Genomic DNA, 24,348 nt, shown 5'->3' with positions numbered 1-24,348 from the left:
ACACAAAAGAGCATTTTGACTTCCATTTTCTTCAAACAACAACATAAATAGTTCGATTCTATATTTAGCATCAGCTTGGCTCAGTGCCAGCACTCTTCCCTGTGAGGCAGAAGGCTGTGGTTCAAGCCCCATTCCAGGACTTGAGCACATAACCTAAGCTGACACTTCAGTGCAGTACTGAGGGAGTGCTGCATTGTTGGAAGTGCCCGTCTTTCGAATGAGATATTAACCTGAGGACCTGTTGACCTGCTCAAGTGGTTGTAAAAGATCCCGTGGCACTATTTGAAGAGCAGCGAGGAAGTTTTCCCAGTGTCCTGACTAACATTTATGCCTCGACCAACACCACAAAAACCAATTAACTAGCCATTTGGCTCACTTACTGTGTTTTGGGACCTCAGTGTTCAAATTGGCTGCCACGTTTGACTAACTTTAAGAGTCATTAATGGGCTGTGAAGTGCTTTGGGATGTTCAGAGGACATGAAAGGCTTCATATAAATACAAGTTCCTCTTCCTCAGCTTCAGTTTCTTTATGTTGTCTGGTTGCTATATTTCCTCTCTCTCCCCCCGCCCCCCCACCCCTAACATCCTTTCTTTCAGCTCAGTAATAAACACAGCACCAGATGGGACTGGCTGACTGCAACACTCTAATCACAGATTATGAATGGATCAACTAGATGGCAAGTGGACCCTTTTGCAGTAGCAGGCTCAGTGCCTGGAGGGGATAAACAAGCCGTTTCAGGACACTGATTCAGAGAAACTGTACAATGAATATCATCCTACAAAGACCCACAGCAACCTAAAACCCAGAATACATTATCGGAGGCACTTTTCCACTCTGCAGCGCTATTGCGAATGTGTCAGTTCTCGATACCAGAAGGGAACAAACTTACTGTTTCAGGATGCTGACGTTTTTTTTTTATTCGTTCATGGGATGTGGGCGTCACTGGCGAGGCCGGCATTTATTGCCCATCCCTAACTGCCCTTGAGAAGGTGGTGGTGAGCCGCCTTCTTGAACCGCTGCAGTCCGTGTGGTGACGGTTCTCCCACAGTGCTGTGAACATCATCTTAAAGACCCACAGCGAATTGGGTGGGCCCGCCTGTGGACACGCCATAGGGTGGATGCGGTGATGGGAGACTGTAGGTTTTGTAGATGGACAAGCTAAGATTAGCCAAATGGCCTTTCTCATCTATATTTATCTTGTGATTGACATAATTGCCATCAGAAACGGCTTAGGCTACACTAAGTAATTACTACAATGACTGCCCTCCCAACATCCTTGCTGGGATGACAGAACTTACCTGCAGTTCATAAGTTTTGCTGGCTCGCTCCTGTTTGATCTTTGTTATCATGTTTTCCTTCAGCTCATCGAGAATGGTATACAGTGAACTATATTCTGTCTCCAGGTCTGCGAGAGCTCGCTCAGAATTTGCCTAAAAAAAAAGTAGGTAGGTAGCAGGAAAACAAACCAGAATGAGGAGTGCAACATTTGGCTGGAAGTTCAAATCCCTTATTGCCAGAATATCTCTGGGCTTATTTAGAAATAGAAGTATGAATATTTTACAAGATTAAAAAAAACACAAAAAGCCAAAACATAACTAGCAACAGGGCTGTACCCACCAGTGCTTCACCCTAGTCTCGTGCACCTAAACATTCTCTCTTCAGACACAACACAAGTTTAGGACAGAACCTGCTGGGTGTGCTTCACAGTTCAGGTGGACATAATGTGAAAATGTCAAATATTCACTTTCCTGAAATAACCATAGTGCAGTATTAAGTTGTCATTACTGCAATTGAAGCTTTCTAGAGCACTTTACCTCATGACCTATTTGCCCATCAGCATCCCATACTGACAAGATTTTAAAAAGAGTGGCCATTGCAGCTTCCAAAACGGCTGAGGTGATGCCAACGAAAAACATCTGTCCACAAGTTCAAATTGTAGTTGGATGCTAGGCTGATGAGTCAGAGTATTACAAGGATGCACTTTTCCTTATGTTATAATTTATTTACATTAAAAAATTCTTCGTAAATGAATTCTAAAAATATTATGAAGTAACTAAGATGAAGGGTCTAGGTGCAGAAATATCACTGGAGTTGAAAATAGAGGAGATAGAATTGAGGACTATTGGTTAATTGTAAGGAAGAAAAGGATTTTAGAGTTAGTTAAGAAAAAAAAGGGCAAGAATGCAGAAGTTAGAAAAACAAATAAAATCTAGGTGAGTGAGAGAGAGAGATAGATAGAGCGAGAGCACATAGGGAAGACAGAATGAGGAAGTGGTGAGTTCAAAACTTGTGCTTTTAGAATGGTTGAAGTGCATATTTAATTTGTATATTTTGAAATGCCAGCTTGGATCAGTTAGTAGCACTCTCACCAATCAGCAGGTTGTGGGTTCGAGCCCCACACCAAAACATGAGCATATAACAGGCTAACACCCCAGTGCAGTACTGACGGTTCTACATTGTCAAAGGTGCTGTCCTCTGGATGGGATGTAAAACCAAGACGCTGCTCTGGCGTTTCAGGTAGATGTTAAAGATCCCATGGAATTATCCAAAGAGTTATGTTCTCCAGTGTCCGAAGCAACATTCCCCCCTCAACTAACATCATCAAAAATAGATTAATTGGCTAGTCATCTCATTGTTCTTTGTGGGATCTTGCTGCATGCAAATTGGCTGCTGTGTTCACCTACATATCAGTGACATTGCATGTGTTTAGGAACATTTACGAGACATGATAAGGTGCTACATAAATGCAAGTCCTTAGTTATGTAGTGCACAGTAATAAACATCCCTTTTGCTGGAGTATATTTATTACTATACATGTATTAGCATTTGTTTCAGTGTTACAGTGCAAGAGCAGAAAATTTAAGAGACTGACCGTCCTAACAACAATAACAACTTGCATTTATATAGCACCTTTAACGTAGTAAAATGTCCCAAGGCGCTTCACAGCAGCGTTATCAAACAAAATTTGACACCGAGCCACATAAGGAGATTTTAGGACAGGTGACCAAAAGCTTGGTCAAAGAGTAAGTTTTAAGGAGAGCCTTAGAGCAGGAGAAAGAGGTAAAGAGGCGGAGAGATTTAGGGAGGGAATTCCAGAGATTAGGATCTAGGCAGCTGAAGACACGGCTACCAATGGTGGGACAATTAAAGTAGGGAATGTGCAAGAGGTGAGAATGAACAAGAGGCCAGAACACTGCAATTTCGCTGGACCTACTGAATTCTAAGCATTCTCATCCCTCAGAGGTTTGACTACTTGCTGAGGTATGGTGCAACACAAGCTGTTCTACTATAGAGGGCATTACAGCCAAGCCAATTCTGTCCTCATCCCACATCCATACATGCACGCCTTGGAAGGATACAGCGCAGATTCATCTGAATGATACCAGGGCTTGAAGGGTTAAATTATGAGGACAGGTTGTATAAACTAGGCTTGTATTCCCATGAGTTTAGAAGATTAAGGGGTGATCTAATTGAGATATTTAAAATGATAATGAAATTCAATAGGGTAAATACAGAGAAACTATTTCTTCTGCTGGGGAATCCAGAGGACACAATCTTAAGCTTTTAGGAATGAAATCAGGAAGCACTTTTTGGCACAAGGAGTAGTGGAAATCTGGAACTCACTCCCCCAAAAAGCTGTGGATGCTGGGTCAATTGAAATTTTCAAGACAGAGATCGATAGGGTTTTGATAGGTAAGGGTATCAAGGATTGCGGAGCAAAGATAAATAAATGAAATTGAGGTACAGATCAGCCATGATATAAATGAATGATGGAAAGGCTCGAGGGGCTGAATGGCCTACTCCTGTTCCTATGTTTCCAAAAGGGCTCGCTGGACAGTGATCGGCAGCAGGAACCCTGGGGTGATTTTCCCTCCCTAAAGCACAGGTAAACTCCATCTATTTAAAAATGCCAGTTGCACCACTGACATGCATTTTTCTTCAATCAATGAGTGCCAATTGTCTCAAGCCATGATGGCACTCAATAGTATACCGTGCAATGTCACAGCATATTATCCAATGGGAAATTCAAACCTGGCTCAAAATATGCGAACCAGCTACACAAGTTCTTTTTCCAAAGTGAAAAGGATTGTAAATTGGCCAACCCAAAGAAAGCAAAAAGGTGGCTGTGAACGGAGCTGCAGTGACATGGCAAGATGACACTAGTGGGCTACCACAAAAATCAATACTGGGCCATTGCTGTTCACAGTGTACATATGACTTGGATTCAAGGACAGAAAGAAAGCTACCTAAATTTTGCAGATAACATTAAACGGAGGGTGGGGTAGAGGGGTTCTAATAGTAGTGAACAGGCAAACCCAACATAAAGGGATCTGGATAGGTTGGGAAAGTTTGCCAATAAGTGGCAAATGGCATTTAATGTTGATAAATGCAAGGTAATGAGAAGGAAAGCAAACAGTGGGACTATAAATTAAATGGCTCTAGGCTCCATGGTACAACACAGAAGAGGGATCTGGGCATACTGGTGGATAGCTCACTGAAACAAACAGCGCAGTGTGTAGCAGCAGTAAGGAAAGCCAACCAGATCTACAGGTAGAGGGATAGAGCACAAATTCCAGGAGGTGATAATGAGTCTGCAATAGTGAACAGGCAAACCAAACAGAACATGCCTTCCGCTGCCTAGGCCCTAAGGTCTGGAATTCCTTCCCGAAACCTCTCCACTTCTCTTCGCCTTTAAGACACTCCTTAAAACCTACCCGTCACCTGGCCTCACATCTCCTTATGTGGCTCCATGTCAAATTTTGTTTGCTAACGCTCCTGTGAAGCGCCTTGGGACGTTTTACTACGTTAAAGGTGCTATATAAATGCAAGTTGTTGTTGCACGAAGCGCTGGTATGGCCTCACCTGGTGTACGGAGGTTAATTCTAGTTACCATACTACAGCAAGAATAAAGAGGCTGTGGGGTCAGTTCAGAAAAGGGCAAGCAAACAGATACTAAGCTTAAGGCATCTGAACTACGAGGGGAGGTTATAGACCCCGAGGTTATTTACTCTGAAGAGAAGGCTGAGGAAAGATATTATTCAAGATTCTCAAGAGAACAGATAAACTGAACTCAATAACATGTTCTGGATTATCAAAAATTCTAGGACCAGTGAACATGGCTCAAGCTTAGAAGAGGGAATGTGCACAGATCGTATAGATTTAACTACTTTTACGCAGGTATGTGGAATGGATAACTTAGGGAAGCAGATAATGTAAAAAACCTTGAGAGAATTGGATATGTATTTGAAGGAGTGCTAGCACTCTCGCCACTGAGTCAGAAGGTCATGGGATCAAGCCCCACTCCAGAGACCCGAGCACATAATCCGGACTAACCCTTCACTGAGGGCGTGCTGCACTGTTGGAGGAGTCATCTTTCGGATGATACCTTAAACCAAGGCTCTGTCTGGACAAAAAGAAAACTGTAGCACTCCCACTACTGTCCTGGCTGAGATCAACTAACTTGGCACAGACAGGCGACCAGAACTGGAGATAAGATTGGTGTGACCAGTCTGGAGACAGTTAAAGGATAAACGTATTAGTTAAGAATGCCTCTGATGCTGATCACTGACAGATGGGAACACCATGCCACACCATCCCAGCACCTGCTAGTTTAATACTGCCTATTTGTTTATAATGTTGAATGTTACTGGCATGTTGCTGGTCCCAGGAGAAAGAGAACAGGGATTTTACGCCAGTATGCACATGAAGGCCGAAATTCAGCAGCATTAACACTCTGCTCGTTCTGCCTGGGAGCACAGTCTTTAATCAATTCACTCCCTTCAGTAGATTAAGCAGAGAACGCAACATGCAGACATACTTGCACGAATGTGCATTCAAACAGACTTATGATTACTTTCTAAAAGTTCTCCACTCCTCTTGTGAAGGTGCTGTGATTTGTAATGTTGCAGTTCTTGTGTGCAGTTAATGTGTTAAGAAACACTGGTCAGCTGAATCCTGTTGGGCATGGCTGAAACGGAGAGATGAGACCGAGACAAGACTGCCCCAAACATATAGCAAAAATGCTGAAGCTGCTCACTGCTAAGTCATCTTTCTCCGTCAGGTACAGTTCCACTCTCCAGGCCTTCTCTAGTATTTCGCCCAGGTGGCTATCCTTCATGTGTGAGCCCACACAGTACATATTGACAGGTTATTCAGTAGTGATGAGAATCACAGCTGAGTCTGATCCTTCCCTCATCCAATGTCCACAGCAATGGGTCACGAGATAGTGATGAGCAGTAGGAACCAAGCTGATTCTACCTTACCCATTGTTCCTAGCTCAGGGGCACGGAGGAGACCAACTGTAAAGTACTATCACCATTCCAGCGAAGGTCAAACTCAGTGCAGACCAAGGATCAAACTGGAGATCTTCATCAGCCGTGTGGTTCAGTACCACAACACGTGGTGTGTTTACTCACTAAGTGCAAGGCCAATTTGTAGCCTATCTCCCCTGTTGGCACTTACGAAATAGAAAAGTAAAAGCTGCTTTTACATTATAATAAGACCTGTGCTTGTGGTGCTGGTTCCCTTGCAGCTGGCTCCAACCCAAAAGCAAACTTGGTGGGTTTTGTTAAGGCCGGCAATTTTATTTTTGGGTTGCAGCCAGCTGCACAAGTTACCCATACAGCAGGAGCTGGCACCTCTATCATGGGTCTCTGGTCTCACGCAATATAAAAAAAAACAAGGCAATGAACTGCTGCAGGATATTTACAGTGTAAATGTTTGGGGCAGTCTTATACAATGACGGTTTAGGTTCTTTATGGACAGGTCTGAAACAGACAGGCCTCGCCTGACTCTCACCTTTTACACATTTATTGCCCTCAACCATTGCAAACTACAAGCTCCAGTTGGAGTCATTCTGTACAGTCACGTCCAAGTTAACACCTTTGGAGCACAAAGGGAGGAGGGGGGAAAAAGGAGGGTGGGGAAAATAGAACACGCAGAAAAGCCTGCTGCTTTTGGCCATTACCCTACGATCACAAACCTAACACACACCAATTACTTTTAGTACTCCGTTCTTGGTTGAATGTTATGAAGAGTTCAGCAGGCTGACAGTCTGATAAGGGTTTACGTGCTGGACAGCAGGTATAAATACCAGTGTTACCTCAACATTTTTCAGGGTCTGTTTCAGCACATAGACAAAGTTCTGGACCTCTTCATTCTTCACAGCCAGGGTAGTAATAATCCTCCTCAAAGTCTCCTGAAGAAAGTTAAGAGTATCAGGATCAAAGTTTGAAAAGAATATACTCATTATCTCCAGTGAAAACTCAAATTATCCACACTCGCACCATCTGCAACAATTTGCAGGGAAGTTGGGGCCTAGCTTCGCATAAATTGAAATGAAATTCAAGTTTTTAAACTGATTTTTCACTCTCAGACTTTTATATCCCAATCTTGGTATCACCTAACCATTACTTCCTGATTTATTGTATCTTCTCAACACTCGTGCCCTGCACTATGGGTCTGGCACCATCACCTTGGTTTCTCAATAAATATATTATTGCTTGACGTATTAGAAGACTTTGCATATAATTTTTTTTGCCACTGCTAGCTCTGTGCAGGACACTAATGCTTCGATGACAAAACTATATTTGTCAGTTCTGATGAAGCTGGCAAAATACTAAGAAAAATTACATTAGTAATAATTCAAATATTATTGGATTGCTGGCAGCACCGACTCAGAGGTTGACAGTTACATGGCATACAGGAAAGTTCAAGGACACATTATCCATCACTTGTGAACATGAGCCAATGCAGCACCCACATTATTGACAGCGTTGTAAGTTCTGTCTCTGCAATTGTTATAGCCTCAAAGACCCATGTTTCCGCTGTTGGTGTTATCGCGGTGTTGCAGTGTTATGGTGGAGTTTATCACTGGGCATATTTATTGTATTGGTGCTGATACAGCTACAGAAAAAGTTACAGGCTGCATTATACTGTGAATTGCTGATTCACTTCTGTGTGACACTCTTAGTGTATGCTGCCTATATCAGACTTGTTTATTCATGGGAATCTACCACATATAAACAGCTGTCCCCAGTATATACACTAGAGAATGATCTACAAGCATCAACCTTGGATCAGTAGCAGCTCTCTCGTCTGAGTCAGAACGTCATGGGATCTAGTCCCACTCCAGAGACTTGAGCACCTAATCTCGGCTGACAGTCAATGCTGAGGGAGTGCTGTATTGTCGGAGGTGCCGCCTTTCAAGTGGACATTAACAGATCTCATGGAACTATTCAAAGAGCAGGGGAGTTCTCCTCATGTTCTGGCCAGCAATTATCGCAGAACCAACGTCACTAAAACAGTTTAGTTGGTCATTTGTCTCATGACTGTTTGTGGGACTTTGCTGTGCAGAAATTTGCTGCCATGTTTCCCTACAATACAAGTGACAAATTCAAAAGTATTTCATTGGCTGCGAAGCGATTTGGGACGTCCGGAGGTTGTGAAGGGCGCTATATAAATACAGGTTTGCTCTTTCTTTAGGGTTTCTCCCTGTCCTGGATGATTTTACAACCTGTCTGTTTCACTCCCAATGTTTAAGCAGGTCACCTCTCTGTGCTGACGTTCAAGTTGGCAGCTCTGATCTCAGTGGAACTGCCGACTGTAAAATGCACACACAGCCTGCTCGATTACTGTGCTGGTGAGCAGTGGGCATGTTGAACTACAGAGCAGCTGGTGCAGTAAAACAGCTGATGTTTCATACATCATGCGCTCTACTGGCCGACACGAGAGTGTTTAAATGGGCTGGACCAGGCTACATAGAGAATGGGACACGCAGGATAAAATCATCCAGGTTAGAGACCGATCCAGGACCATTGTACCAAACTATGGATTCCCAAATCAATTGCTTATAATAGATGCTATTTGTCTGCTTAAAGCAGCAACAGTGTTGCTGCAAGCAACAGATTTACTATTGAACTTGATGGGCTTGGGATTATATAAACTGTTGGTCACAATATTGGAGTCTAGAATATGTGGAGCTGACTGTAATTTGACACCTTAAATTGCTCTATCACCAGTGACTGATCAGTGTTCCCAGCAGCACTTCACCCCAATATAAAATCTGTCCCCAGCCTCAACCCAAGTTTGCTAGGATAAAAATCTAGAAGCAGAGTGTTTTTCACAGTTCAAGTCTGAAAATGTCACTTTACTGGAATTCTAGCAACATTCTAGTGATCTCAAAACAGAAATGCTTATTTGCCAATTGAGAACTAACAATGCATTTACAACAGCATGGTATTAACAGGGCACCATTATAGACTCAATAGCTTGATCTTTCTCTCTTCAGTTTACTCTAATCTGAGATGGGTACCTTCACAAACGCTAGACAATCTCAAGTGCATGTTGGAATCTTTCAAGAGTATTTCTGTGCACCAGGCCATGTGTCCATCACACTGCAGGGCAAGCCAGTTAACTAAACATTTTCTCAAGTGGACTCACTCATTTTCTACAGCAACTCCTTTTCTTATGGGTAACTCACAAGAAAGCTACAACATGCTACACCAAGGAGCGATGCAATGTAGTCTGTTAGTAATTCTCCACACAGTGAGCTCCTGATTTGAACCTTTCTACAACAATACCTCGCACTCTCTTCCCTCTCCACAGGTGCTCTGCTTCTCCTGCCTCATCCAGGTCTTTCCTTCATTTCCCAAGGACTATTCTTTCCTTTCCTTCCTAAAAGGAGTCTCCTACCCCCTAGAACTGTTCTTTCTCTCTTTCTTCCTTCCTTCTCCTCAAGGTAGATTTAAAAAAGTATAAGACTAACATTTCTAAAAAGCTACAGGTCTTCTCATTTTAATAAGGCCTCTTCACCTGCTCTATAGGTGACGGTAACCACCTCACCTAGTATCAGTCTCCTGATTTCCTTCACTGGGTAGAGGGTAGATGGTAGATGTTGGGAAGTGCCACTCAAGTAAAGACCTGTAACCTTTGGGCTTACTCGTCCCTTTGCACCACATATCAAATAACGCTGCCAAAACTCACCGTCTGGATTACACAGAATGGCCACTCGGGCTAGGTGCCTTTGGAACTCTACAAGTTTAAGAGGATGAAAGGGAAGACAGAAAAATAATCCTTTGCAAAATACACCTCTGGGTAATGTAGGACCCATGCTGGGGTGGGATTGTACTAGATGCCTTGTAGCTTTAGGTTTACACTCACGATTTGAAAAATTCATTTGGTGATGGGAAGAAAACTGATAATTTTTAATGTTGGACTGAATTAAAGCAAATTGTAGGGTACCATTGAGTGCCTTTGAATACAAACATATCCATGCTGAGAAAATTGCCCTCCTTATTCAATTGTTCCCACTGTGAAAATGCTGCAAGACAGTGTTACTTATAACATTGTCCCAAGATTAGTGGCTACCCCGTGCTCCTTCACTTGTGACTTAAAAAAAAACTACAAATGCTGGAAATCTAAGATAAAAACAGAAAATGTTGAAGCTTCTGTGTATTTCCATCAGTATCTGGAGAGAAGATACAAGTTAATCTCAGATTCTGGAAAAGGGTTACACCAAAAACATTAACTTCTTTTTAAATGTTCTAGCACTTCTATTCTAAAATTTACCCATCTCTGCTCCTTTTGCAGAAATGCTGCTTGTATCCCCCCCTCTCTCTCTGGACCTCTTTGATGCTGCCTGATTTTCAATTGCTTGCTGCTGGGATTTAGACCTATCCCCCCCTCACTGACCAGGGGAGAAAGCAAGGAAATGGTATTAGGAAACATTCCCTCAACACTAGGTTAATCTGGAGCTCTGAGAGTTTGCTGTAAAGCCTGCAGCTCTAGGCCTTTTTAGGTACAAATGACAACAGCACTGGTTTATAATGAAGTGCCAATGGTGCTGTTTAGGCAGGCTCATACAAACCGGAATTTGTACAAATTTCTCTTTCTTTCTTTACACATTCTGTAAATCTGCACATCCAAGGCAACATGCAGAACTTAATTCCAAATTCTGGGACCCACACGTGAGGACAAAATTCAAGCACATTTGAGTTTTCCCTGCAACAGAAATATTCCATTTTAAATATCTTGCCATTGAGACAGAGGCAGCAGTGATAAACCCAATCACTATTTCCACAGCTCAGATGGCCCTCGACCATCTTGTCCACGATATTCTGATTAGGTTGCAATTCAGATTTATAAACTTGACAGACTGCATGAAGCGACTGGAACAGTCTCCAAGTGCACAATTCTGGTTTATATAGAAGCTCGGCAAAGATGCAGTGCTGACACTGCTTTCACTGGCCCATCTTTAATCCATCAGACACAGCCCCAACAAACGATACAATTTACGACACAACTCGTTAAATAAAAAGGACACCCAGTGTAATTCCTGCCAAATAAAGGACTATCAGTGGATACTGGAACACAAATAAATATCAATGTACCGAACACACTAGCAGTATTGTACCGATTAATCTATGCCAAGAACAGCCTGTACCGATGCACTAAAGCAATAATTTAGAATCACCCCTCCCATTTTCGTTATCAAACGTTGGCTGCTTTCTAAAAAAAAACTCAGTCTCGACTGATATCTAGAAATAATTAATAAAACCACCTTCTCATGTTAAAGCATAGGAAGGAGGGCCACAGATTGTCAGAATGGTTTAAAATCTATTTGTGTTGCGACATCAAAAATGAAAAACTGGGTGCCTTTTGCAGGCAGGTCCCCTCTCCTCCTCCCTGCTGAAACTGACCAGGTTACGCTGCAGGTTAAACCATTCATTGTAGGTGCAACATTGTTACTTTCTATGTTACCTTATTGTAATCTGCCATTGCGGAATCGCTACTGGGAATTCCTTTCCGTTTCTTTAAAACAGGGCTGATTTCATTTACATTTCGCTTGCTTATTTTTTTTTTGTTCCCCTCGTCTTTAAAAACCCGAACAAAGCGCAGTAACCGCTACCGAGAGGAGAGGGGGGCCTTCCACTAAACCGCACCGGCACTGCGCAATAGCAGCACACACACACACTACAGCGAATTGTGGGATTTGTAGGAGATGGGCCGTTTTATTCGAACTGTACCCGGACCACATACACACAGGAGAAACCTCTCCACCCGTCTGAGCTGCGGTGAATTGCATTCCCCTGGGCTGCATATCTATGTTGGGCCAAAACAATGTTTAATAGTATTAAAGGGCGGCTGTCATCTTGATTAAAAAAAAGTATTATACTCCTGTTTACAATAAAATAACACTTCCATTTATATAGCACCTTTATTGTGCCAAAACATCTCAAAGCCCTTCACACAATGAGTTACTTTTGGAGTATAGTGTTATTATGTAGGCAATGGCAGCTGCCATTTTGCACCTAAAACAGCAATTGAAATGAATGCTGTTTTGGTATTATTGGATGAGGGAGAAAATTGGTCAGCACTCCGGTAGAGCTCCTCACTCTTCTTCAAGTAATGCCATGGAATGTTTAATAGTCATCGGAACAGGCAGATAGGTTACTCAGTTACTGTTTAATCAAAAGGACAGCACTCCCTCAGTGTCTCATCCTAGATAATGCACTCAAGTCCTGGTGTGGGGCTTAAACTCACAAAGTTCTGACTTTGAGATGACAATGTTCCCAACTGAGCCAAGCGACTGTATGTGAATTCAGAACACATTGCAAGGTCATTTGAGTGTGAGGTCACTGTGACAGAAATGGTACCTTGCACCTCTCCATCCCAAAAGGTTTGCTAAACACGTGGAGACAATGTCCCTTTAATTCTCTGGCTTCCAACTAAGGTTATGAAAAGGCCTTCCTTAGGGAAGGTCTCCAAATTAAACCAATGCTTCTCTCATGTTGAAAAAATGCTTTTAAGGGGTTATTATAGGATCTGTCCTGCTGGTAGGGAGTCTTGCCCATTGGCAGTGTGTATCAGAAATTCCAGTTTGTGCTATGGTTTTCCAAACTTGGGCTGCACGCACCATAACGCTCAAAGGATCCCCACTGGCAGTGCCGACTCGTAAAGTTACCCTTTTACTATTCCCTATTCACTAATTGCTACATTTGAAATATAAAGGGGTGAATATAGTGATTCAGTGTAGGATGTTAAATATTTTCACTTCGCATGTCTCTTCAATTTAATGAACCCACTCCTATCTGGGTTGGCAAACTGCAGGAACGTATCTCAGTGAGATTAGTACATGGATTGCAACACAGCCCTCCCTCCCTCCCCGCTCCCATAAAGATTTTCAAATGTGCTCTTTTTAATATTAAATCTTAACCAGCATTTGGACACCAATGCTTTGCTTGACCAGATGGTGATGCACAATTGACAGTATAACTTGAGTGTGCTGGTTCTTCATCACTCTACGCAGATATCAGTTACAAAACTCTAGTGTAATAAAGTGTTAAGTCTTGCTGTTTTAGGCACATTTATTTTAAACTAGTTGATGCCCTGTGGCATTGCACATGAGGAGTCATGGCCAAGCTCAAATGAACTGGGGTTAGAAGGTGGGGGATAATTGGAACAGAGTATGCAGACATAAATCTGTTGCCCTTTTAAAGTTATAAATTTGATCATTTTTATATGGTAACATTATTAATTCCTATGTCCACATTAATAATGGAAGCTGCCTATGTAAACTTCTTGCACTGTAATTACATCCTCCTGCTAGCAGTGGTGTGCAGTGCCTCCACTGATGAGCAAGTGTAATTACAGCATAACAAGTTTCATAAACAGTTTTCATTATAAATGTAGATATAGGAATTTATAACAGAAGTTGTTTACAGGAAGTATATGAAGATGTAATTTTTAAAATATATTACTGGTTGAACTCCTGTAGTGTTGCACACAGGGAGTCAAGGCCAAGTGCAGTATTCACATAGAGCAGGTTTTGAGGGTGGGGGAATAATTGGACCAAGGCAGGGAAAGGAGAAGGCAGTTAGGAGAGGAGGGAGAAGGAGAGGGCAAGAAGGAGGGGAGAGGGAGAGAGGAGAGGGGAAGGAGAAAGGGAGGGAAATGGGTGGGGAGAGGGAGAGAAGAGGTAGGGTGACAGGCAGAAGGGGGACAGGATGGTGAGGGGACTGAAGGGAGCAACAAGAGAGAGGAGAGGGGAGGTGAGAAGTATGGAAGAGGAGATAGTGGCCAAGGGGGGACGGGAAGAGGCAAAGGATGGAGAGTAGGAGTGGGGAAGTGGGAGTGAGGACGTGGAGAGAGGAAGCAAGATAGGGAGAGTAGGGGGAGAGGAGAGAAGGGGACAGGGGATGAAGAAAGAGAGGAGGGGAAAGGAGGGAAGAGAGAGATGAGAGAGGGGAAAGGAGGGGAGAGGGGAGAGTAGAGGCATGGGGAAGGGAGAGAGATAGGAAGGGGACAAGGCAAAGGGATGGGGAATGAAATGCAAGGGGACAGGGGAGGGGGAGAACAAAGGCTGGGAAACCACCTGAGCAGGGTAGGGGGGAGACTAAAAAACATTGTCAGTTGGCGGTGGGGGTGGGGGAAGGCTGGAAAACAATCTCAGCGGGGCAATAGGTTGCAAACATGCTCAGTGAGAGGGGATGTTGAGGTCAGGAAATACTACTGAGAAGCCATGCTAGTTGGGGGGAGGGAGGGGTGGTGGTGAGGGTGGCGGGGGGGGGGGGGGGCGCAAAGAAGGCTGCAGGCCGGGAAATACAGCCAGGGACGGTGGTGGGTTCAACATGAGAGGCGGTCAGGTTGCAAGGCTCAAAGTCTGAGTAGCTGCTGCCAGTGATGGGGCAAGGAGGAAATGTGATAAGGGGAAGGGGAAGGGGAATGGGTTGGGGGAAGGGGTTGGGGGAAGGGGTTGGGGGAATGGTTCATCTGCTGCAAAACTAAGTCAAATCAACATACTTTCCTTCCTCACTGTTGGAGAGGCTACTACAGTTGTCAGATGGGAAGAATAAAACGCTGGGCCCCGCATGCCTGGGCATGATGATCCATGCGGCAAGACCTGGACAACATCCAGGCTTGGGCTAATCAGTGACAAGTAACATTTGTGCCAGACAAGTGCCAGGCAATGACTATCTCCAAAAAAAAAGTGTCTAACCACCTCCCCTTGACATTCAACAGCATTACCATCGCTGAATCCCCCACCATCAACATCCTGGGGGTCACCATTGACCAGAACTGGACCAGCCACATAAATACTATGGCTACAAGAGCAGGTCAGAGGCTGGATATTTTGCGGCGAGTGACTCACCTCCTGACTCCCCAAAGCCTTTCCACCATCCACAAGGCACAAGTCAGGAGTGTGATAGAATACTCTCCACTTGCCTGGATAAGTGCAGCTCCAACAACACTCAAGAAGCTCGACACCATCCAGGACAAAGCAGCCCGCTTGATTGGCACCCCATCCACCACCCTAAACATTCACTCCCTTCACCACCGGCGCACAGTGGCTGCAGTGTGTACCATCTACAGGATGCACTGCAGCAACTCACCAAGAATTCTTTGACAGCACCTCCCAAACCCGCGACCTCTACCAGCTAGAAGGACAAGGGCAGCAGGCACATGGGAACAACACCACCTGCACGTCCCCCTCCAAGTCACACATCATCCCGACTTGGAAATATATCGCCGTTCCTTCATCGTTGCTGGGTCAAAATCCTGGAACTCCCTTCCTAACAGCATTGTGGGAGAACCTTCACCGCACGGACTGCAGCGGTTCAAGAAGACGGCTCACCACCACCTCCTCAAGGGCAATTAGGGATGGGCAATAAATGCTGACCTTGCCAGCGACGCCCATATCCCATAAATGAAAAAAAAAGGTAACGTTGCAATATATAATCCAATTAAATGCAGAGAAGCCCAGATTTAACTAAGTTAGTTCATTTTTTAACACTTAATGTCAAAACAATCTTGCTGAAATTGCCAAAAGCAAAATACTGCGGATCCTGGAAATCTGAAATAAAAACAGAAAACTGCCAGTGTGACATCGGCCGTCTCAATTTCTCTACTCCCCCCACTCACTCTAACCTACCTCCCTCTGAACTTGCAGCACTCCATTCTCTCAAGTCCAACCCTGACATTGTCATTAAACCTGCTGTCAAGAGCGGTGCTGTTGTTATGTGGCGAACCTTGTGGAGACTGAGTGCCAACTCCCTGACCCCTCCTCCTACCTCCCCCTGGACCATGACTCCACCGCCAAACATCAAGCCATTGTTTCCCAGACTGTCACTGACCTCATCTCCTCTGGAGATCTCCCCACCACGGCCTCCAACCTCATAGTCCCCCAACTCCGCACAGCCCGCTTCTACCTCCTTCCCAAGATCCACAAGCAGGACTGCCCCGGGAGACCCATCATTTCAGCCTGTTCTTGCCCCACGGAACTTATTTCCTCCTATCTCGGCTCTATTTTTTCTCCCCTTGTCCAGACTCTTCCGACGCCCTCCGCCACTTTAACAGTTTCCAGTTCCCCGGCCCTAACCGTCTCCTTTTCATCATGGACATCCGATCCCTTTACACCTCCATCCCAACCAGGACGGCCTGCGGGCCCTCCACTTCTTCCTTGAACAGAGGCCTAATCAGTCCCCATCCACTACCACCCTCCTCCGCCTGGCTGAACTTGTTCTTACGTTGAACAATGTCTCCTTTGACTCCACTCACGTCCTCCAAATAAAAGCTGTCGCTATGGGAACCTGTATGAGTCCCAGCTACACCTGCCTTTTTGTGGGATACGTGGAACATTCCTTGTTCCAGTCCTACTCGTGTCCCCTCCCTCACCTCTTTTCTCGGTACATTGATGACTGTATTGGTGCCGTTTCATCAATTTTGCTTCAAATTTCCACCCTTCCCTCGCCTTCACATGGTCCATCTCCGACTCTTCCCATCCCTTCCTCGACTCCTCTATCTCCATTTCTGGGGATAGGCTGTCAATCAACATCTATTATAAGCTCACCGACTCCCACAGCTATCTTGATTACACTTCCTCCCTCCCCACTTCCTGTAAAGACTCTATTCCCTTCTCCCAGTTTCTCTGTCTCCATTGCATCTGTTCTGACAATGCCACCTTCCGCACCAATGTTTCTGATATGTCTTCCTTTTTCCTCAACCGAGCATTGCCCTCTACTGTAGTTGACATGGCCCTCGACCGTGTCCGTCCTATTTCCCACACTTCTGCCTTCGCCCCTTCCCCTCCCTCCCAGAACCATGATTGGATCCCACTTGTCCTCACCTTCCACCCCACCAGCCTCCAAATTCAACGTATCATCCTCCACCATCTCCGTCACCTCCAGCGCAATCCCACCACATCTTCCCCTCCCCTTCTCTTTCAGCATTCTGAAGGGACCGCTCCCTCCGCGGCACCCTGGTCCACTCTTCCAACACCCCCAACACCGCTCTCCTCCCCACGGCACCTTCCTGTGCGAGCGCAGGAGATGCAACACCTGCCCCTTCACCTCCTCCCTTCCCACTGTCCAGGGCCCCAATCACTCCTTCCAGGTGAAACAGTGGTTTGCTTGTACTTCTTTCACTTTATTATACTGTATTCGCTGCTCACAATGTGGTCTCCTCTACAGTGGGGAGACCAAATGCAGGTTGGGTGATCACTTTGCTAAACACCTCCGCTCAGTCCGCAAGCATGACCCTGACCTTCCGGTCGCTTGCCATTTTTATTCCCCGTCCCACTCCCACTCTGACCTCTCTGTCCTCGGCCTCTTACACCGTTCCAATGAAGCTCAACGGAAGCTCGAGGAACAGCACCTCATCTTTTGATTAGGCACTTTACAACCTTCTGGATTCAACATTGATTTCAATAACTTCAGATCATAACCACTGCTTCCTTTTTTTTGTGGCACTACAGCTGCTGGTAATGGTTCTGCTGTTGTGATTTACAGCTCCTCTAGACCCATCTATTGTTTCTTAACTTGTCCAATTACCACCCTCCTTGTCTTGCACCATCATCCCTTTTGTCATTTAATCACTCCTGCCCTCCACCCCATCACAGACCTTCCCTTTTGTTCTTTCCTCCCTACCGATCTCTACCCCTCCCCCCCCCTCACCCTCTTTCCCTGGCTCTGTACTTGCTTAAAAACTGTTAACTCTCCCAGTTCTGATGAAGGGTCTTCGACCTGAAACGTTAACTCTGTTTCTTTCTCCACAGATGCTGCCTCACTTGCTGAGCTTCTCCAGTATTTTCTGTTTTTATTGCTGAAATTGCCAGCGCATTGGAGCAGAGCCACCCGATGGCCTGTGTGTGTAAGGCCATGAAGTACGGAATCAGCTGTCGAGACTGGCAAGCATTTCTTATACGTTTGTAACTTTTGCCTGTTACCTTGAAATGACCTGTCACAATGCCACTCATAGACGTTACATTTTTAATATATAACTAGTTGAACTCCCACAATGTTGCACATGGGGAGTCAAGATTAAGTGCAGTACTGATGTCAAGTAGGATTAGAGGGCCAAGATGGAGGGGGGGAGCGGGAGAAGGCAGATGGGAGGGGGAGGAGGCAGTGGGAGGGGGAAGAAGGAGGGGAGGGGGAGAAGGGTGGTAGAAGTTTGGAACTCTCTTCCGCAAACGGCAATTGATACTAGCTCAATTGCTAAATTTAAATCTGAGATAGATAGCTTTTTGGCAACCAAAGGTATTAAGGGATATGGGCCAAAGGCGGGTATATGGAGTTAGATCACAGATCAGCCATGATCTTATCAAATGGCGGAGCAGGCACAAGGGGCTGAATGGCCTACTCCTGTTCCTATGTTCCTAAGTGAGGGAAAGGGGGAGCGGATGAGAAGGAAGAAGAAGGGAAAGGTTGTTGGAGGGAAGGAAGGAGTGCGAGGGAGAAGGGAAGAGGGCAAGGGAGAGGAGGGCAGAGGGGAAAAATGGGAGGGGAGAGGAAGAAAGCAGAGCGAGAGGAGGATATGGTGAGAGGAGGAGAAGAAGGGTGGGGGAGAGTTAAAGAGAAGAGATGGGGCGGGGTGGAGAGGAAGTGAGGAGGGGGAAGGGTGGGGAGAGGGAGGAGGGGATGGGGAGAGGGAAGGAGGAAAGGGCGAGAGGAAGGGAGGGAGAGGAGATGAGGAAGGTGGAGAGGGGAGAGGAGAGGGAGACAGAGGAGGAGAAGGGAAGAGGGAGAGAAAGGGTGAGAGGAGAGGGGGCGGGATGGGAGGGGAAGGAGGGGGAGTGAGAGGAGGAAAAGTGAGAGAGGAGGGGTGGGGGGGGGGGAGAAAATGGGGAAGGGCAGTCAGATGGGTAGGCACCCTGGGGGGGTTACATGGGAGCAAAGTGGCTGAATGGGGGGGAAAGGTGTTGGATGAAAATTGCGTCAGCAGGGATGGAGGATGCAGGACTTAAATGTGCCGCAGTGGGGGGCATGGTGGGGTAAGCAGGGCAAAGAGCAAGGTGTCATCAAGGATTTTAAAAAATCTCTGATCAGCCTCAGGGGAGCGAAGCATGGAACTGGACACAAAAAATGTCTTTTTTTTCTGTGAGTAGGTTTGGTGGGGGAGATCAATTCTGTGGAGGATATTTGGGTATCCTTTACCAGCGACTGTGGTGACAGATTTAAAAGGGTCATGGGTCCACATTGCACAAATGCCACCTTCAGGAATAGAGCGACTGCATTTACATTTGCACCCCCCGGGAGAAAGTACCAACATGTGATCGGAAAGTACGGTTTTTGGAGCTAACTGTCAGCTGATTACAAACGAAGCAGGAGAGGAAGACACAAACAATTAGAACGGCAGTCACAGAGGTCACAATATTCCACTTAGTTAGTACACTGTCTCGAAACGTTACTTGAGCCCAGCTTTCACAGCACCATCTTAAGGAAAATACCATTCGAATGCTATAACCACACACAGTTTATAATTGCATGTAGATAGATAGATGGGTTAATGGCTCCATAAAAATAAAGCTCGAAGGAATTTGATGCTCCCACGATAATATCACACAGTGCAATTTACAGGTTTACAATTTTCAAAGCAGAGATTGGAAGGGTAGGAAAGTGCGAGGTTTTTCTTCCTTTTCAACAATACTCGGGAAAACACTGAGAGTTTCGATTTTAATCATGGATCTGTTCCATGATGACACTGGGCACTCTGCAGAAACATGCCAATTTAGCACTTAAAAAAAACGGTCCACATATTTTGGTCTAATATTTAGCAAGTTGCTTATTTAAAATAGATGTGTTATTGTAGAATATGACAGATATAAATGCTTGCAACCCAAGAAAATGATTTTTTGTCAATTGATTTAGGTTGTGATGTGTTTAGATAACTGTATACTGTTTACCTGCATCTTTGCTCTGTGTTCTGAATTTTCAGACTCTGTTTTTAGTTGCCTTGCTTCCTGTTATTGACCAGTGCTGCATTTGCAATAAACACCGACATTACATTGTGAAGGCATTTCACAGTGTTATCATGCCATGGGGCTCAACCATAACATTCGTAAGGTTGTTTCAATTTTTTTTGTTATTCAGCTTGGCTTAGCTGCTAGCACTCTTGTCCCTGAGTCAGAAGGTCATGGGTTCAAGCCCCACTCCAGGACTCCAGCACATAATCGAGACTGACACTTCATTAATGGTGTGCTGCATCATTGCATCTGTCGCCCTTCAGATGAGATAGAATCATAGACTAATACAACACAGAAGGAGACCATTCGGCCCATCGTGCCTGTGCTGGCTCTTTGAAAGAGCTATCCAATTAGTCCTACTTCCCTCCTCTTTCCCCATAACCCTGCAAAATTTTCCCCTTTCAGTATTTATCCAATTCCCTTTTGAAAGTTACTATTGAATCTGCTTCCAACACCCTTTCAGGCAGTGCATTCCAGATCATAACAACTCACTGCATAAATTTTTTTCCTCATGTCACCTCTTTTTTTGCCAACTATCTTAAATCTGTGTCCTCTGGTTACCGACCCTTTTGCCACTGGAAACAATTTCTCCTTATTTACTGTATTGAGACCCTTCGTGATTTTGAACACCTCTCTCAAATCTCCTGTTAACCGTCTCTGCTCTAAGGAGAATCCCAGCTTCTCCAGTCTCTCCACATAATTGAAGTGCCACATCCCTGATACCATTCTAGTAAATCTCCTCTGTACCCTCTCCAAGGCCTTGACATCCTTCCTAAAGTGTGGTGCCTAGAAATGGCCATAATACTTCAGCTGGGGCCAAACCAATGTTTTATAAAGGTTTAGCATAACTTCCTTGCTTTTCTACTCTATGGGCCTGATATTAGGAGGGAGGCGGGTTGGCAATGGGGGGTCGACTGGGCGCGTGGGTAATGCGCCCAGTGAAATCAGTGTGCTCCGCACGCGATCGCAGCCTAATTGAAGGTACTTACCCGTGCTTCCAGGTTTCCCGTTGCAGACCTTAGCTGCGGACGCACTGCGCACCCGCATCACAGGCTGTCAGCAGGAGGAGTCCTATTTAAAGGGGCAGTCCTTCAATGCTCCTCCTGCAGCAAAGAACCAAATTGGCAGCACGGAGCAGCCCAGAGGCAAGGCTGCCCCAAGGTTCTCAGACTCCTCACTCCAGGTGCTGCTCGATGGGGTCAGGAGGAGGAGGGAAACGTTTTTCCCAGCGGACAGGAGGAAGTGGCCTGCCTCTGCCACCAAGAAGGTCTGGCTCGAGGTGGCAGAGGAGGTCAGCAGCAGCAGTAACATCTCCCGAACCTGGGTCCAGTGCAGGAAGTGCTTTAATGACCTAACCAGGTCAGCCAAAGTGAGTATACTTACGCATTCTCCCACACTCCATCTTCCACATCACCTCCACCACCACACAAGTCCTTCTGCACTGCCACCACAACGCTCTCGCATCACTCCTCACATCCACTCAACCATCATCCTCACCTTGCCTGCACTTACTCACCGCCCCAGTTCCCATTCGATCACTACCATGCAACCCAATCCTCATACAATCTCATGGCTATGTCTCACATGCACCCTCCCATGCATCTCCCTTATAGTCACCTCCACTCACACCAATGCATGCAGTGGGTCACTATGCAACCATCACTCAATCACGACTCTCTGTGTTTTGCCTTGATAGGAGAAGAGATGCCAGAAGGCCCAGGAGAAGGATGATGGCGAAAGGTGACATGGAAGTGGGGACGCCACTCAAAACGCTCCCACGTCTCACCCGTTGCCCCCCTCTCAACCAGTACCCGCAATGCTGCCTCATCTCCAGGTGGCCGAGTCTGTTCCTGCACAGGTGCAGGTGGAGCAGTCTTTGGAGGGGCCCTCACAGGCACCGAAACCCAGAGGGCGTCCGCGCAAAGCATCTCATCAGTCGGGGCATGGACAAGAGCAAACTGCCACTACATCTGCTGAAGCTACAGGGGTAGCACCACGTAGGGGTTCCCGTAAACGTAAGGCTAAGGTTTTGTGAGCACAAAGGGGATGCACAAGGGTGTATGATGGAATGTCATGTTTTTCATTTAGATTTTTTTCTTTTGCCAACCACATTAAATGTTGTTATCACCACTACTGCCACATCTTTGCAAATCTTGTCTGGTTTGTGCAATAATTCCCTTTCCTGAGGATCACCATGAAGATCCACGCCTGATGCCACTCATTGGGTCACTGCAGAGTGGGTGTAGGTGTACTTGCAGGGCTCTTTTGTGCAGACGACTGAGAGACGCCGGCGATGTCCCCGGTGGCACACTGGAAGGATGCGGAGGAGAAGTTGTTGAGGGCAGTGGTGACTTTGACAGCGACAGGTAAGAAGATGGTGCTCGGGCCAGCCGGGAGCAGCTCGGCATGAAGGAGGCTGCAGATGTCCACGACTACATGTCGAGTGACTCTGAGCCTCTGTGTGCACTGCTCCTCAGAGAGGTCCAGGAAGCTGAGCCTCGGTCTGTAGACCTTGTGGCGAGGGTAGTGCCTTCTGCAACGCATCTCTTTCTGCATTTGCCCTCCCTCCTGCTGTGCAGGTGGATGTGTCACAGCACTGTGTTGTGGAGCTCCACGTGTCTGAGGTGGACGGCGTGGCCGGCAAGGCTGGTGATGCTGTTCGTCCTCCGAGGAGGTCATGACTGCAGCTATTGCGGCCCCCATCTGGAAGATGTACATTTGAAGGGGTCCGCAAGGTAGGTAAATGTGTCTGGACACCGGGGTTGAGGTTCCAAGTTGGTGAATTTTTGTGTTAGGAGGAGGGTGGTGCAGGCCAAACTTTGTCCAAAGTGACAGAGTGGCCTCCTGCAATGAGTGAGGGTCTCCCCCCACACCTGTCAAATGGACCTTTGCAGCTCCCACAGACTGGTGGCTGCAACACGTCTGTTTCAACTGGGAGTGTTTCCCCCAATATGGGAAACACGCTCAGTTGACATGAAAATCCCACCCCTCCTAAAATATCCTCCCAATCAGGTCTGCAAATGACCTGAACTATGTAATTAATTGGTTTAAGTGGGATCCCGCCGGCTTTAATTACCGGTGGGAGTCCCACATGCGGGGGCTGCGTGCGCATCTAAGCGCGTCATTGGGGAACCCGGAAGTGGGCGGGTTGGAACCGGGCTCCTGACCTGCCCCGGGAATCCCCTATTTTAGCAGCCCCCCCACCACGAACGCACCCGCTCGGCCATCCGAAAATTGACCCCTATGCCTGTATTTATAAAGCCAAAGATCCCATATGCCTTTTTAACAGCCTACCCAACTTGTCCTGCCACCTTCAAAGATTTGTGTATGTACACCCCCAGGTCTCGCTGTTCCTGCACCCCCTTTAAAATTGTACCATTTAGTTTATATTGGGTCTCCTCATTCTTCCTACCAAAATGAATCACTTCACATTTCTCTGCGTTAAATTTTATCTGCCATGTGTCAGCCCATTTCACCAGTCTGTCTATACCCTCCTGAAGTCTTTTACTATCCTCCTCACTGTTTACTACATTTCCAAGTTTCATATCATCTGCAAACATTGAAATTATACTCTTTAATAAAAATCAAAAAGTGGTCCTAATACCGACTCATAGGGGACACCACTGTCTACTTCTCCCCAGTCTGAAAAACAACCTTTCACACTACTCTTTGCTTTCTGTCCCTTAGCCAATTTCATATCCACGCAGCCACTGTCCCGTTAATCCCATGGGCTTCAATTTTGCTAATAAGTTTATTAGTGGCACTTTATCAAACGCCTTTTGAAAGTCTATATACACAACATCAACTGCACTACCCTCATCAACTGCACTACTTCATCAAAGAACTCAATCAAGTCAGTCAAACACGATTTGTCTTTACAAAATCTGTGATGTCTTTCATTTATTAACCCATATTTTTCCAAGTGCCATTTAATTTTGTTCCAGATTATTATCTCTAAAAGTTTTCCCACCACTGATGTTAGGTTAACTGGCCTGTACTTGTTGGGTTTATCCCTCTCCCCTTCTTTGAACAGGAGTGAAACATTTGCAATCCTCCAGACCTCTGGCACCACTCCCATATCTAAGGAGGATTGAAAGAGCCTCTG

At 45.7% G+C, this 24,348-nt stretch overlaps 1 protein-coding gene across 1 annotated transcript in view; it reads right to left on the bottom strand.

The window, feature by feature from the left end:
- fsd1 (fibronectin type III and SPRY domain containing 1) overlaps positions 1-11,932 on the bottom strand; it is a 32,964-nt gene extending 21,032 nt beyond the window's left edge. The window contains exons 1-3 of the mRNA XM_067968109.1: positions 11,762-11,932; positions 7,104-7,199; positions 1,300-1,431 (exon numbers count right to left, since the gene is read on the bottom strand). Of these exons, the coding sequence (XP_067824210.1) occupies positions 1,300-1,431; positions 7,104-7,199; positions 11,762-11,779 (246 nt within the window). The 5' untranslated portion in view covers positions 11,780-11,932. The remainder of the gene's footprint in view (positions 1-1,299; positions 1,432-7,103; positions 7,200-11,761) is intronic.
- Between the last annotated feature and the right edge of the window lie 12,416 nt (positions 11,933-24,348).

Source organism: Heptranchias perlo, chromosome 29, assembly GCF_035084215.1.
Source record: "Heptranchias perlo isolate sHepPer1 chromosome 29, sHepPer1.hap1, whole genome shotgun sequence".
Taxonomy (NCBI): domain Eukaryota; kingdom Metazoa; phylum Chordata; class Chondrichthyes; order Hexanchiformes; family Hexanchidae; genus Heptranchias; species Heptranchias perlo.
This window is presented reverse-complemented; position numbering and strand designations above follow the sequence as displayed.